This window comes from Rattus norvegicus, chromosome 9, assembly GCF_021556685.1.
Source record: "Rattus norvegicus strain SHRSP/BbbUtx chromosome 9, alternate assembly SHRSP_T2T, whole genome shotgun sequence".
Classification (NCBI taxonomy): Eukaryota; Metazoa; Chordata; class Mammalia; order Rodentia; family Muridae; genus Rattus; species Rattus norvegicus.
Genome location: NC_141542.1, coordinates 106,651,258 through 106,667,561, shown reverse-complemented (window position 1 = coordinate 106,667,561; position 16,304 = coordinate 106,651,258). Strand labels below are relative to the sequence as shown.

General features: G+C 50.3%; 1 protein-coding gene across 6 annotated transcripts in view; it reads right to left on the bottom strand.

The window, feature by feature from the left end:
* Mlph (melanophilin) overlaps positions 1–16,304 on the bottom strand; it is a 36,003-nt gene that overhangs the window by 2,658 nt on the left and 17,041 nt on the right. For 2 of the 6 annotated variants that reach the window (NM_001432140.1, NM_001012135.2), the window contains exons 7-15: positions 14,982–15,186; positions 13,213–13,352; positions 10,834–10,917; positions 9,052–9,204; positions 8,668–8,823; positions 6,926–7,018; positions 5,377–5,463; positions 3,795–3,846; positions 1,697–1,797 (exon numbers count right to left, since the gene is read on the bottom strand). In NM_001432140.1, coding sequence (NP_001419069.1) covers positions 1,697–1,797; positions 3,795–3,846; positions 5,377–5,463; positions 6,926–7,018; positions 8,668–8,823; positions 9,052–9,204; positions 10,834–10,917; positions 13,213–13,352; positions 14,982–15,186 — 1,071 coding nt within the window. The remainder of the gene's footprint in view (positions 1–1,696; positions 1,798–3,794; positions 3,847–5,376; positions 5,464–6,925; positions 7,019–8,667; positions 8,824–9,051; positions 9,205–10,833; positions 10,918–13,212; positions 13,353–14,981; positions 15,187–16,304) is intronic. The other 4 variants (XM_087566504.1, NM_001432141.1, XR_015628682.1 and 1 more) reach the window with 3 other exon arrangements.

Below are 16,304 nucleotides of genomic sequence, written 5' to 3'. Positions count from 1 at the left end.
CTGGAGGCTTGAGGGCTGCACCCCTTTCAACATGTGATACCTATGTGGAAATGATTAGGACCAGTACTAGGGGCAGAATTCAGCTAAAATTCGCCCACTGAGCACGAATTACATTCTAGGTGACAGCAAAGAGCTGGATACACACCGAGACCCATCCTTGGAGGAGGTTCAATTTGGGATCCAAGATACAGAGAGACAGTGTTGTCATGAGCTACAAGGATGGCACATGACCTATACGAAGACCGCTGTTGTGAGGGGCTGAGAGCAGAGGACAATGGCGTAGGCTACCCCCAATGCTAACCAATGAAACACCTTTCCCAAGCATTCATTAATATTCATCCTAGAGAGCAGATATCCATTTTAAAGAAATATTAAGACCATCCTAAGATAACTACTGCTTTCCCTATGGTGTGGGTGACGAACTCCAGGGCCTTGTGCATGTTTAACTGACAGCCTGCCACCAAGGTATGCCTCCAGGTCAAGGCAACGTTTAAAGAAAAGAATACGTCTGGAACTTAGTCTTCCCAGACAAGGTTTGAAGAATTGAGCTGGGCAGATCTCTGCTCACCCTTGGAACCGGAAGTAAGCTGGGATAAACAGACAGTGGGCCGAATTGGTAACATGGGGATGGGAGACATATGGGGGACAGAGGGTTGCATGGCTTGGATGTAGGGTTCCCCAATGTTTATATATACGAAGTTTGGTCCCAGTGTGGTGGTTGTCCTTGATGGGACAGGATTTAGTGGGAGCTCTGTAGGTCACTGGGGACATGCCTTTGAAAAGGATGAAAGACATTCTCTTGGGACGGGATATGTTCTCACTATAGCATGGGGATGGAGAGATGGCTCAGTGGTTAAGAGTGCTTCCAGCTCTTCAAGAAGGCCCAGTGTGGCTTTCAACACCCACATCCAGGTGGCTCACCGGGTGTAGCCCCAGCTCCAGGGGATCTAATGGTCTTCTCTACTGGTGCCTACATACATGGCACATGCTGGCACGTGTGCGCGCACACACACACACACACACACACACACGCACACACGCAGTCACATAGATACACACCTTTTAAAGTCTGTATCTGACTTCTATGACTCCTCACTGTTCCTTGTCCTCCTCACAGATATTCCCACCTTTCCGCTCCCACCCCCAGAAATGAAATGACAGCAACATAAAATGTGTTTGGGCCTTGACCAAGGGTACTTGTCACCAACACCGTGTGCACCTCCAGAATGAAGGCCATAGTCTTGCCTCCTGAGATGTCACCGTGTCGTGTCTGAGTAGAACCACTGGGCATGCCCGTGGCTCAGGCAGAGGCGTGAGGTAGTTCACACTTGTCCTTGTGTTTAATGCTCATGTTGCTGAACTTGAGGGCCTCAAAGGTCAAATGAGGTCTTCAGGGTCTACCCTCTGTATCTAGTGGCCCTGTCTGGTCTGAGGGTTCAGCCTTATAGCACCTTGGTTGGCTCCTGTTCAGAGCTGAGCCTGCCCCTTTTGTGCTTAGTGAGATTGTACTCCCCCCATTTTTTTGTATATGTGCTCGCTCTGGGAGCACGCACATTTAAGAAATGTTTTCAATTCTCTTTTTGCAGATTGATGACCACCATCTCCATCCCAACCCCCCCCCTCCAATCTCTTTTGCTTTTGACTCAATATCAAAATGTGAAGTTGACAGGGCATAGAGAAAGAGAGGAAACATTACCGCGAAGATGTGTCTGGCTGTCCCTTTCCTCCCATTAGGGTTCCTCTGTGTCAGCGAGCCACGGTACACTGATTTCCGATCAAAAGAACCACCGTCAATGCCTTTGGGAAAGTAGAGGGGAGACAATGAACCAAAGACCTAGCCAAACGAGTTCTTGTCTATCTCAGACATTAGACAGCGTCATAGATGTGGGCATGTCTTTGTCGAGGTTTCACACTGCGGCACACGTTGCAAGAAGCACTCAGTGATGGTGTAGAAAAGGAGTTCAGAAAGCTTCTACCTCTTTTTTTTTTTTTTAAGAGGTGGAGCCACTGAGAAAGGAGGCGGGGCCAGTAGGAAAGGGTGAGACCAAAAAAAGGGGTGGGGCTAGTAGTGTTCAGGAGGCGGGGCCAGTAGGAAAGGGTGAGACCAAAAAAGGGGTGGGGCTAGTGTTCAGGAGGCAGGGCCAGTAGGAAAGGGTGAGACCAAAAAAGGGGGTGGGGCTAGTGTTCAGGAGGCGGGGCCAGTAGGAAAGGGTGAGACCAAGAAAAGGGGTGGGGCTAGTGTTCAGGAGGTGGGACCAGCAGGAAAGAGATGGGGTCCGTGAATAGGCGGCAGGGCCAAAGCTTTTAGGTCACTGGAAGTAGAGTTTGTCTTCTTCTCTGTGGCCCTGGAAGAATAACAGGGGGCTTAGGATACTGGGGTCAGGAGCATATGTATCTTGTGTCATGTAATTTTGTGACAGGACAATGGGCCTGAGGTGCTGGCACTCTGATCCTCAGGGCAGAAGTCTCTTAGGCTTGTGGCTGCAGAGTTGGGGGCCTTGGCCACCATCCTTAATCAACCGTTTGTGTTTAGATGCAGGGGTTGGACAAAAGCCTACACCTGCATGGTTCCAGTAGGAATCTCTAGAGCTGGAGGGAAGTGGGGTTGGCCTACAGTGTTCCAGAGTGCTGGCTATCTTTCCAGACCCATATTCAGTGATGTGCTCCAATCAGGCCTGACGCTGCTCTCCTCCCACTTCCCTCCCCTCCCCTCCCTTACTTTCCCCTCCCCTTCCCTTGCTTTTTGAGAGCTGACTTATGGACACATGACTATGATGTTATTCCATTCCCAGGAGGGAATTCCACCTGATAGAGTTGTCCCAGGGATCACAGCACTGAGTGGGGAGGATGCAGCTCACTTTGCAGGCCTATAGACAGCCTTGTGGACCCGCTAGGGTGCCATGCTGACCCTGCTAGACCTAGTGATGAAACCACGTTGGCTTCATGAGGGCACTGAGATGGTGGTAGTATAGAACCAGAAAGAAACCCCTAGGCCCACAATGGCCTGGCAGAGAGACACTCTGGCTTTGGGTTGAATGTGAGTGGCTTCTTGATGGGTATCAGTCTGTCCTTGAAGCCAGACACAAAGAGGACTCAGGCTCACCTCTGTCTTCTTGTTCCAGAAGCCCCCAAATTTCAACAGCCATTCCTTGGCATCCCCTCTCTAAGTTAACCCTGACCCTGAGGGTTCCTGTAAACTTGTCTGAGGAGCTGGGGTATCATCCTTCTCCTTCCAGTGAACCTAATGTGTGCTAAGACCTCAGTGGACACAAAGAGGAGTCTTCCTGCTCTCTGCTTCCCGTCTGGCAGGAGGTAAGGACTCTTTTTCCATCGCACACTCCTACTACCCTGGTATGCTACCCAAGTGTGAGGGGGGCACACAAACTTGACTGCCTAAACTGTCAGCCAGAATTAATCTTTTTCCTTTGAGTTTCTCAAAGGGAACTTTCATAGTGACAGAAAAAGTAACTAGTGCATATCCACGTGCCCAGGGCAAAGCTGACGTCCTTGTCACCAGAGCGACTTCAAGGTTTTCTGATGGCCAGATATTCTGTGCTTTCTATAGGGACCCTTTATGCTGGAACCATGGGGACATTAGCACCACCAGCACTGCCTGCACTTGCTCAAAGCCACCCTGAACACCGTGCGTGGGCCTTCTGGGTGCTCTTCAGAGACAGAGCCTAGGGTGGGTCCCACGGTTTAGGAGGAGTGTACAGGGCCTGGCCGGCTGTGTTCCTCCCCCGAGCACATTTCTCAGCTACAGCGAAGCAGGAGGGGGAGCGAATGGCTCTTACCTTGGCTGCTGGGAGAATACTTCCTCCTCATGAGACAGGGCACAGCCGTCGCCTAGGAGGAAGAGAACATCTCTGGATATTCCTGCCATGTAATTTGAACTAATCTGGGACTTTAGTTACCCAGGTCACCCGTTTCCTGTTCTCTGCTAAGATACAGGGATGCACACTGTCTGTGAATTATGACCAGACCCTACTAAGACGAGACGCCAGGGAACTGCTGCTTCCAGCAGCGGATGGGAAGAGTGGTGGGTTCAAATTACAGTGCTGCCCATCGCTACTGCACGCTCTGAACTCACCCTTGGTGACACCGACTTGCGGCTGTAAATCGAGCTCCTCCCTACCATTGTTGTTAGCCACTACCTCCTCCCTCCTTTCCGAGCAAACACCTCTCTTCAACACAGGAAGAAATTCATTCTCTGTTTGCCCTTTGCAGGAGTGGAGAGTCCGAACGGCCCAATTACCACAGAAATCTTTCCCAGTGTCTGGGATTCTCCGTGTGTCCGGCAGCAGTTTCTGCAGGTAGAGCTTGGAGGCGGGGCTTTGGAGGACTTGGGGGGATCCTCCGGATATCAGGACCCAGGGCCCAGTCAGGACCCTGCCGTTATTTTCATACATTTGACTTTGGCCAGACACTGACTCTCTGAGCCTCAGTTCTTGTGTCACTATTACAAGATGTCACTGTCCACCCAACTGGGTTCTGTAACACAGGTGAAGCGTGGACAGAAAACAGCACTTGGGACCCATAAACTGATGGCTGGACTTGCCCTGTGGCTTAGTGGGTACCTGGGCCAGGGTTGGCAGGGCCTGGAGCAGGCCTGGGAACAGCTCCCCAGTCCTGTTCCTAACACCCCTTAGACACGTGGACCTTCCTCCCAGGCCTCCTTCACTCACACCCAGTCTTCCGTGTGCTGACCTCATCCTTGGCCATTTTCCCAATGCTGTTCCCAAACACCACTTGGCTCCTCTGTGTTTTCACCCCTAACAACCAGCAACAGGTCAGAGGGCAGGCTGATGCCTAAGGCGGGTGGGAAAGTATCTGGGAACACATGTGGCTCTAGCAAGACCCTTACTGACCCTTTACCTATGGAAGAGTAAAAGCCCCACCTATGTTATCCCCGAGTAAGTAAGTGGGGTGTTACATTCCTGTCCTCAGAGCTGCTTTATTTTTTCCGTATGTATGTATGTATGTATGTTGTATGTATAATACATCATACAGCTTTCTCCCTGCATGTATGCCTGCAGCCCAGAAGAGGGAATCAGATCCCATTACAGATGGTCGTGAGCCACCATGTGGTTACTGGGAATTGAACTCAGGACCTCTGGAAGAGCAAACAGTGCTCTTAACTTCTGAGCTGTCTCTCCAGCCCCCAGAGCTGGTTTAAGAACTGAGCCAAGGAGCCTGAGTGTGCTTGACAGAAGTTCCTTCCACCTGTCCCTGTGTCTGCACCTTGCTGGGATCTCTGGGGTTTCCCCATTAGGAGCTGCCCTGCCCCACCTCTGTGGCTGTCCGGTCACTCTCCCCACCATCTCTCAGCACCCGCTGTTCTATGAGAGTTGCCTTGAAGGTGGTGGTGGAACATACCTTGGGCACCTTGGCTTGGTTCTCAGGGTCTGCAGGTGGAGTCTTTGGGATCCTGTCAAGTTTCTCAGTAATCCGGGGAAGAAAGATCTGGAGACCAAGGAAGAAATTATCACCACCTTGTTGAATGAACCATGACACCCAGAGTGGGAGTCAAGCAGGGCTGGGAGGATCCAGGACAGTGATCTCTGTAGATACTGGTCAAGTTGGGACAGAGCATGTCCCCCACCTCTCAAACTGCAACCTGTGGTTCTAGGCAAGGCTATGGACTCAGCAAATTAAAACAGACTTTCCACTTCAGGTACCAACAAGCAGTTTCTGCCATAGTATGGACTTGAGGTCACACAGGGTATACTTACATGCGTAAGTCAGTTTTATATTTTTAATCTGAAACACCACATTGACCAGACAGTAAGGAGTTAACCACTAATCCTACCTACCTAGATAGGTCCTACCTAGGGACCTCACAAATCATTCTTCACTCTTCTACCCCGATACCCTCAGCATCACTTTCAGAAACCTCTGACTGGCCTTGGGGATGGATGCTGGGTTCTGGTCACCACTGTAAGGACAGGTCCAGTGGCACAAGCCTGTCCTTCAGTTTATTCTAGCCACGCCCATTTCAAAATGCCAATGTGTCAAGTCCTCAGTCACCAGGCGAGGTTTGCCTACCAGGCCTGCGGTTCCACATACGGAGCTTTATTTATGATGGGCACGCGTGCACTATGTGTATAGGACAGAGAGCAACCTTGGGTGTCACGTCTCAGATGCGACCTAACATTTAACTAGCTAGCTAACTAACTAGCTAACTAACTAACTAACTAACTAACTAACTAACTAACTAACTATAAGTATAACTAACTAACTATAACTAACTAACTAACTATAACTAACTAACTATAACCAACTAACTATAACTAACTAACTAACTAATTAACTAACACTAACTAACTTATTGACAGACGTAGGGTCTCTTACTGTGCTGTAACTCTCCATGTTGATGAGGGGGGCTGGCCAAGGAGCCCCAGAGTTCTTCCTGTCTCTGTTTCCTCAGTGTTGGGATTATAGTGTGCACCAGTACTACTGTCCCTGGCTTTTATTTTCTTCTTGTTCTTGCAAATTCTGGGGATTGAACGCATGCCATTATACCTGTGTGTCAGGCACTTTATAGATTTCCTATCTTCTCAGCCTATAAGGAGTTTATTATTAATTTTTTTTTCTTTTTTTTTTTCTCTTTTTTTTCGGAGCTGGGGACCAAACCCAGGGCCTTGCGCTTGCTAGGTAAGTGCTCTACCACTGAGCTAAATCCCCAACCCCTTATTATTAATTATTAATAGTCATAATATTATTAATGAATAAGTAACAGATGATTTAAAAGCTCCCACAGGAGTCCAGCTCACCAACTGGCTGTGGCAAACATGATTAGCGGTATCAAGAAAATCAGGACTTTCCCTTTCTGTGTTCCTGGGAGCTCTTGAGGGGGCCACTGTAGGCTACCAAGGAGGTCCTTGGGGCTCACAAATGTGGTGCTCCATTCCTCCACCCAACTCACCGGGATGCCTGACCTTCTCCGAGGCTTTCCCGAGGGCTTCACTGTGAGTCCTGCTGCCCTCAGAGCTGCAATTCTGGACTCAATGTCTGAGACCTAGGAAAGAGAGATGACAGATGAAAGATGACAGAAGACAGGTAGACAGACAGATGCCATCATCCAGTGTCCCATCTCAGATCATAAAGATCCCCAGCTCAGAATCCTAACCACAGCCTGGCCCTGGGGTTCCCTCTGCCTTCCTCCCTGGTTGTCAGAGACTCCCTGGATGTCTCAGGGTGCTGGGCACTTTCTGGAGGCACAGCTGAAAGGCTGACTCCCACATGTAGGACGATGTGTATGTGGGGGTCAGCTCAGATTGATCCTGACCTGGTCACTTCCTCCTACCACTACCAGAGCCTTCCTTGGCCTGTCCTCACCTCCTTGGCCACTCTTCCCACCGAAGCCAGAGGAAGCATCTAGATGCGGAAACCAAGTTAACTGCTTCCTCCTCCGTTTCATTTTATCATGGAACTAGGGCTGAACGGGAGCCTTGTACACGCTAAGCACATGCTGCACCACTGAATGACATCACCTGTCACTCCCCTCATTTCTTTTCTGTGCTCCTTAGGGCTCTCCATCCACCTCCTTCCTCTTCTTCACTTTCCCATCACTCTGTTTGCATTTTGGGGTCTCACGGCCAATCCATGAACTTACTAAGCATGATACTACCCCAGTGCCTTTCTATGGTCTGTTCTCTCTGCCTGGACTTCCATCCCCTAAGGCAACCCTTTGAGGTCAGGACTCACAGGTTGAGGATCTAAGATCATGGGAAAACATTGATATTTACATTACAGTTCATAACAGTAGCAACATTACAGCTATGAAGTAGCAATGAGAACATTTTGTGGCTGGGGGGGTCACCACAACATCAGGAACTGTGTTAAAGGGTCACAGCATTAGGAAGGTGACAAACACTGCCATAGAGCTTCAGTGTCAGTTTCTCTTAACAGTGTCCCTCCCACCACCGTCTCTAAGTAGCCCTCCCTGGGCGCTCTGTGGGATAAACCGCCATATTGTCCTCCTCACTGGATCAAGAAACTTTGTTTCTTTTCATGTTTCGTTGTGGGAAGAGACTCATTTTGTTGTTGTGGTGGTGGTATATTTCCTCCCACAAAGGATCTAAGCTCCAGAGTCAAGCTCTTGTGCTGAGGTCTTCACAGCTGTTGCCCGTGTGACTACACATGTCAGCCACATGTCAGAAGGGAACTCTTGAAGAAAAGGCCATAGCCTAGGTTCAGACCTCTTCTCTTTCCAGGACTCCAGGGAGAAGATACTGCAGTTGTCTCTGGAGAAGACACTCCATCTGTCCCTGGAGGGCCTGAACATGCCGGCTTGCCCGGGGCCTGCACACTGTTGATTTATCTCTTCCCCAAACCCTGCAGTCATTGCTCAGGCTCCTGAGGACCCTCTGCCGAGTCCAGTCATGGACCCTGCTATCCTAACCTCTCAGCTGGTGTCTAGGCTCCACTCATGGGATGGGAATGATGACAATGCATGCCTTTCTCATGGCTGAGAAGCTTGCCGGCTCTCCCCAGGTTGAGCAGGGGAGTGGAGAGGTGGGAAGAACCCCCAAACTTGCACTCTGCTCCTCTCCTCGCTACCAGGGAGGCCAGTGAGCCTGAAGGTGGGCTGAAGGGTTGTCAGGCTGCTGACTGGGTCCCATTGTCAGAACATGGGGGAAACTCCACAGGGGTGGGGTGAGCTACCTCACTTTCAGCTTGCTGAACTTCCGAGGCTGTCATGGCCACTCTATCCTCCATCTCAGAGAGCTCCTCATCCGTGCTTTTTGTAGGTTGAGCAGGGTTCCCGGGGCTCCGAGGGCTCCTTTCCTGTGCCTCCATGTGCCCTGTGTCTGTGCACACCTAGGGACAAGAAGGGTGCCACCGGTCATCAATGAAGGAGAGCACAGGCTGCTGCTGCACTGCTGAGTTCCTGTGACTGGTCTCCAACCTCTTTACCTGTGTGGTCTTCCCAAGCCCCATCCCCAAAGCCTGCAGCTAATTAGCTGCTCTCACTGCAAGGGCAGATGGCTTCCTTTGGATTGTCCCTCTTGCCCCATGCTTTGTGTGGGACCGTAAGGGAGGTCTCACCTTTGGGGACACTCCACGGAAGGGGGCATCTGGCTTGGTCTCATCTTCTGATGAGATTTCAGAACCACTGACGTTACTGGTCAGCTCCTCCAGCCTCCTCCTGAGTGTCTCCTCCTCTGTGTCAGCACTGGGGTGTGTCTCCACAGCTGGTTCCTGACAGGGCCAGGTAGGGCTTAGAGGCAGCCTTGGGAGGTGAGCCAGCCTGAGAGGACTCCAGCTCTGGTGCCCATTTAAGACCCACCCTTTGTCCTGCTTCCCCATTCTCAAAAATGTTCACGTGGATGTAAGATTTATCATCTTCACCGTTTTAAGACGTGCAGCTCAGTTTCTTATGTATGTAGCACTACCCTCTCCCATGGAACCTTCCTTCTCGCTATACCGAGACTCCATCCCCATTGAACACTCACTCCCTATCTTCCCTCTAGTCCTCCACATCTATCTATCCCTCCCCTTTCTGTCTCAGTGAATCTGCCCTTCCTGGGCTCCTTATATGAGTAGCATCAGATGGTCTGTGCTCTCTGTGGGCAACTGCTTTCACTCAGTCTAATTCCTCCAAGTTGACCCAGCTTGTAGCATTGGACAGAACATCTTTCTTGTTATGGGTGGCCCATCAGACCACAGGCTTTGAACAAGACATTGAGCTTTCTCTGGGAAAAGTGTTCAGAAGCAGAGGGCCTATCCTCCTCCACCACCCCTACTCCCCTGAGCCCACAACCCCTTCCATTTGTGTCCAAGCTCCAGTCCTATGTTTGTGTCACTGGGTGTTTGGCTGGGCTCAGGGGTCTGAGGACAAGGGTCTCTGTTTCTCTGAATTCTCCCTTTGTGAGACTGAGGTGAGACGCAGCAGTGTTATTTCAGCTCTACCTAGAAACTATGTTCCTGTGGGGCTTCAGTGTCTGTCCTGGACTCGCCTAGCAACAAGGACCCTCCCATTTTCCAGTTATTATGAGTCCAGGGACAAGGTTGAGGTGTCATATCATATACTCATGACACTTTTGCAACAGGGACTAATCCCTTGCAGGCCAGCAGCAAGTGGCAGAATGTTGCTGCTGTAGGAAAGAAGACAGCAGCGTGTGATGACTCAGTGGTACCATGATTCATGACCAGTCTTCTTGAGTTCCAATCAAGGGAGGCAGGCTACATGGAAGCCCATCTCTCTGCCTTAGATGAGATTTTTGAAGGACACAGAATAGCTATTTGCTTTGGCCTGTAGTACGCATACATTTCTTAGGTGGGCTTTGGACACCAGACAGTCGCCATTTCTTGGATGCCTGAAGCCATTCTCTAACATGATGTACTTGGGCCACAGAACCTGTAAGTGGTGTTATGACTTGGAATGAAGTTGGATCATAAAGGGCTGGAAAGGAACTATCAAGAACGATGTGACAACTAGCGGCTAGCTGCTGTCATTTGTCCTGGGCTGCGCTTGACTTAGGGATGAGGAAGAGGTTCGAGAATCAGGAATTTCTTCAGTGAGGCAGTGCAGGCTGGGGACGCTGGTCCAGTTTCAGCACCCATGATGTCTACATGTGTCTGAGTATCATCTCACAGCAGTTTATGTGACATCTGCCCATAATCGACCATACTGTATCACCTTGTTATTGGCCACGGAGGGCTTTATGTGGATGGGCTATGCAGGAGACCTCATCCACCCATCCATGGAGCACTGTGCATGAACCAGCTGCAAGATCTCTGAGACTCTTCCCTTGAAGCTATACTTAGGACTTCAGCCTCCCTAAATGGAAGGCTGTGGGGCTGATCTTGCTTAGCCCGGGGGATTACCTGGTCTGAGGGAGGCAGAACCACATTTTCCAGGTGGACCAGCAGATGCTCCACAGCTGACATTCGCTTGTTCAACTCCGAGATCTGTGGCAGAGGGAGAGGAGTGGTCTTTGGGTTATAGTGGACGGCCTCACCACAACCCCTACCACAAGTGTCTTCCTCCTCTGAAACCCCAAGTCCAGCTAAGGCCATTACCTATGACACGACCCCGGAAGTTACCTGTGAAACAACCTCTTTCTGACACCAAGGATACTGGAATCAAGAGAGGAGGTCAGTGGGGGTGAGAGGACTGCGTAGGAGAGGTGAGAAACCGGGCCAGATGAGGTGACAGAAAGCACTGGCCGTGCCTGTCACCAGGCGCCTCCTGGTCACTTAATGCACAGGAAGATGTGCATTAAGCAGGACACAGTGACCAAAGTCATTAGGTAGCAAGAGCCCTGGGTCACTTGTGACCCAAAGCGCAACTTTCCGATTCTTTGAGTCACCAGACTCTTGAGTCAGCCAGTCTATTAGCTCCCAGACGGAGCCAGGAAAATCAATTCCTCTTTGCTCAGCCTCCTTGCAGGTGGCCTCTCTGTATTACATTATCTCATTTACCGCTCGCCTGGCCTCATGAGAGGGAAATGACACTCACAGGGGCGGGAAGCTGCCATTGTTGGTGGGTAATTACCACAGCACTGAGAACTTAGAGTGAAGGAAGACGGGCGGGCGCACTGGAAATGTCAACACGGGTGTCTCTGAGCCCTCTGCCCATGCTTGCCCTCTATGGACAGCCGTGACTCGGGGTTCATACGGCCTGGCCCACTTGCTGTTGGTTGTGGCGGCACTGATCAATATTCTTAGTAGGTTGCTCAGCACGTCGCTTTGTCTACTCGCCCATGAGGTACAGGTGGGGGCTCAGAGAGAGGAAAAGCCATTGCCTACCCAGTGACATTACTGTCATTGTGAGCCCCACATGGAGGGAACAAGAAGGGAAGCCGCTAAGGAGCCTGGGAAAGTGGGGCCAAAGAGGAAGGCAGAGGCTGGGAGGGACCATCAAAATAATAGACTGGGCTGTTGGCTTAGGGTTCGGTGTGGCTTTCTGATGAGGCCCTGGCTACAGCTAGGTCCCGTGGAGAAGTGAGGACCACCAGGCCAGTGAGACGCACAAGGAACACAGTCAACTCCAGCTTCTGTCTGGTGTCGCCTGGAACCTGGAGCCTCTGGTCCTTTGCAGACAAACTCATAGCACAAAGGGTCTCCTGAGGGACCACAGTTTCAAGGAAGGCTGGAGTCCCCCATGCTTGCCAAAATGGAGGCAAACACAAGAGGAAGATAAGTAACCTCATTTTCCCTGTGCAAAATAAAAGACCCGGGTACTGAAGGGACATTGTGTCCCCTGCCACACACACTTGGGAGGCTGAGGTGGGAGGATGGCAAGCTTCAGACCAGACTGACATACACAGGGAGAGCCTGTCTGGCTGGGGCTATGTATGGCTCAGTTTTCAAGAGCTCACCCAGCATGCTTGAGGCCTAGTGTGGGATTTTTCCCACCCTCTCACTTCAGAACTTCTCTATCCATTTCATATGTGTGTAAACCATCATAGAAGGTTAATTAAGTCCAGGCTCCGAACTCTGCATCAATCCCTTTCCAATACAAATGTCACCATCCTCTGCAGGCAGGAGCCAGCTGAGTGTGGCCCAAACCTTGTTTGAACATGGAAATCTCTCTCTCTTCTCTCTCTCTGTCTCTCTGTCTCTCTGTCTCTCTGTCTCTCTGTCTCTGTCTCTGTCTCTCTCTCTCTCTCCTCTGTCTGTCTTTTAATTGCTTTATTAGTTAACTAATTAAAAATTTTGGAAATCTATCTCTTGTTTTAAAGACAGAGCACACGCGGTTCATCTCTGACTATACAGTTCGTAAGTTTGTCTCTTGGGAAGCTCTGCCTTCAATCAAAGTTAATTATAATTCTGTGTATTGTCACAGAAGAACCAGGTGGTTACTATATTTTAACTTTAGTCTTAGAGACAGATTCTGGATATGGAGTCTTAGCCAGCTTTGAGCCTGAGTTCCTTCGACAGTCGTCTCTCAAGCCATCTGATTAGCCACAACCACAGTTCTTTCCTTTATTCTCCCCATTAACATTTTGAGGAACTGCCATGCTTAAGTAGTTAACTTTATGTTATACAGATTCACTCCAATAAAGCATATACATATATATACATATGTATGTATATATATATTGACATATGCCTATGCTATAGGCAATTTTATGTCTAAAAGTGCTAAAAGTTTTAATGTTTCTAAACTGAAAGAGAGAGAGAGAGAGAGAGAGAGAGAGAGAGAGAGAGAGAGAGAGATCCAGAGAAGCACAAAGATAGAATTCTCCCAAGCCTCGTTACCTGAGTCTCAGGCACAGTCCGTGCCCTCCGCTTGGTGTGCTGGGAGGCTGCCCTGGGGCCCGGGATGCTGTCTTCATCAGAGGTGTCCACATCAGCCAGGTACTGTGAGGGCAGCTGTTTGCCCTTGTTATCATCTATCCCTTTGGAGAAAGATAGGGTTTGAATTGGAGTCAAGAGTCAAGAGCCCAGGAACATGTTTGCCCCGGGGAAGCAAAGTTAGCCATAGCCATGGGGCCCTGGAATGGCATTTCCACCAACGGAGGAAGAAGCTTTTCAAACCCTTTCCACACACACCTGTGTGGCCACTGAGGGTTGTTTCTCATTCACAGAGTTTTGTGGGTGAGAGTCCCCTGCAGAGTGGCTTGAATAACAATCCTGAGTCCTAGGGGCAGGTGACCCCTCATATTGTGTCCTCACCAATAATTATCCACCACCTTTGCTTGGCCCAAATGATACCTCACGCAACAACAGAGAGACCAGGAAGGACGTATGCAGTGACGCCTTCTCCCTCCAGAAAGTTCAGAGCCCACGCCATGCCCTGTGTCTGATGCGCAACAGGTCCCATCCTGCATTATGAATCCTGCCCAGAAACTGCCTGAGTAACATTGCACCCCTTCCAACACAGCCTGGGAGACCCTCTGCCAAAGACACTCCGAACCCAGCCCATACTCTGACTCCCTGTGAGCTGTATGTTGCTTTAAGATGTTGAGTTGGTCACATTTGTCAGCAGATGTGACCAGCTCATTTAGTCCCTACAAGGTTGGGGTTAGCTGCTTGTCCTAACAAGGATGATGAGAGACAGAGAAGCCATTATGACATGGTGACACCCTAGTGTCACATCCCTGCTCCATCAAGAGAAGACCTGGCCACACTCTTGACACTCCTTACTTTACTGTCACTGTCATAACAACCCTCTTGCCCCCACTCCCTATCTAGGAAATGTTGTGTGAAAACTCGTGCGTGAGAATCACTGGCTGCAGAAGCCTAAGTTCTAATCTTGAAACTTCCCAAATGTAAGGGCCTTGGCTTGGCATTGCTAGGTCTCTAGCTCCTGGCTTGGCTCTTCCACGTGCTCCAGGGTCATAGCATCGTGGGAGGGAATATAAAGTAGTATCACCGGGTCAACTTATTTACTCATAGTTTGGGGAACAAGCAGAAGCCCACTTCTATCCAAAGTCCCCAAGACCCTAATCACTGGAAGGAACATGAGGTTACAGTCTCTAAAGACCTCCAGGGAGCAGTCAGATCTTCCTGAAGCAGCTGCCCATGTGTGGCCTCATTTACTCTGATCTGTGCCTAACTTAACTGTTGAACCCAGGACTCAGCTCTTTGGGGCATAGGCTTGGGGATTCCGCTTGGAAGCTGACATTTCTGATAAAATCTAATGGAACCAGTTTCCTTCTCTTGCTCCTCCTTGTCTCCTGATGAGTAGCTACAGGCCCCTAGGTGGGACCGGCTCTACTGATCTTCCAGTGGAGCTTTTTGGACTTGGTGGTACTGTAGACGTTCTGAGGGAAATTGACAGTTCTCTACCCTATACCAGCAGCAGTGGGCTAGGGATAGCTTAACCCCTTTCCTGATAGTTCTAGGTATCGGAGAGAAGCACTGATCCCAGGGAGGAAAGGGTCTATGGGGTTTCCTGAAGGACAATTACATTAAAAGAATTAATCAGTCTATGTAAACTGGGGGAAAGGCTTGCTTCTTAGGCACGCCTCCCCCCATCAATGCTCCTCCCCATATCTCTGAAAGAGGCAGGCTGGAGTACCTACCAGGCATAGCTGTGGTCCCAAAGGTACTCTTGCAGGATGTTGCAGGCGAGTGCAGTTCAGTGTGAGCATCCTCTCCAGAGGGTAAAGGGCTGTATGGCTGCTCCTCAGGACTGGGGTAACACCCTGAAGCCCCTGCACCAGTCTCCTCCATGCCCTCGGGCTCCAGAGAGGTGGTGTCCTCAGAGTAGGGCTCACCTGAGAGGGACTGAGGACATAGGCTGTCATTTTTGGCTGCTCCACTAGCTGAACACTAGATGGCCGTGTGGTCTGGTACTGTGCTAGTCATCTGTTTTCAAACACTGCCAAGAACGCTTAACACCCTTCTGCTTCATGTCTGGGACACTGGGGTTCCCTGGGACACTGTGCCCAGGCATGATACAGGAGACAGAAATATTTCTGAACAGCTAGGGACCCAGGTTTACTCAGGCTAAAGCCTCAAAAACACTCCCATGAAGATTTTTACTTCTTGGGAGAGAGGACATGGTAACTGTGTCTACTTTAGCAATCCTTGACGGTCAGAGGTCAAAGGGTGGAGGTGAGGTTTTCTGAGCAGCCTGCCCTTGGGCTGAGGGGGTCTGCGTGGTGCTGTCATCCCCAAGGGATCTTGATGTTCAGGGTTCCCAGAGGCTACTATCCCAGCATCTCCACAGTCTGGTCTTGGCTGGTGGAGTGGCATTGTTTCTAGGGGAGGGGGAGAGTTGTAGGGACAGGGCCTATGGTCCAAGGCTCCTTAGGGGCTGACTTCTCTGGCCCAGCTGAATCCAGTAATGTTTGAGCCCAAGAGCTACTGGAGGGTTCACAACAAAACAACGTGCCATGGCCTATCAGAGTGCCTCCGCGTGCTGGGCATGGACTCTCCTCTTAAAATCAACCCCGAAGGGCAGAAATGAGGGGATAAGGTTTCAAAGAATTCTAAGGACCAAGGTCACGTGGTTAGCAAGTAGTGTGCAGTAAAAGGGGCGTGTTCATGTATGAGACTAGCCTATGAAGTGCATGAGGCCCAGGTAAGGTCCAGGCATAGCTCAGTGCTGGGTCCCGACTGACTCCTTGGTGGATGCCACTGTCCATTCTGCCCTCCCGAGTCCTTATTTCTAGGCTGAGCATTGACCGACCACTTTCCAGGTTCCAGACTCACCTGCCCCGCCTTACATTCCTGTCTGCCCCAATCTTTCCAAGTGTTCTGCTCAGTAACCTGAGAAGCTGTTCCTGGGAAGATGTGAAGCTTTTGAACCCTATGATCCCACGGCCTGTCCCCAATAGTCCCCTCACCTTGAGAGTCTGATGTGACCACCTGTCTATATGACACTGCGGCCGGCCCCAAGT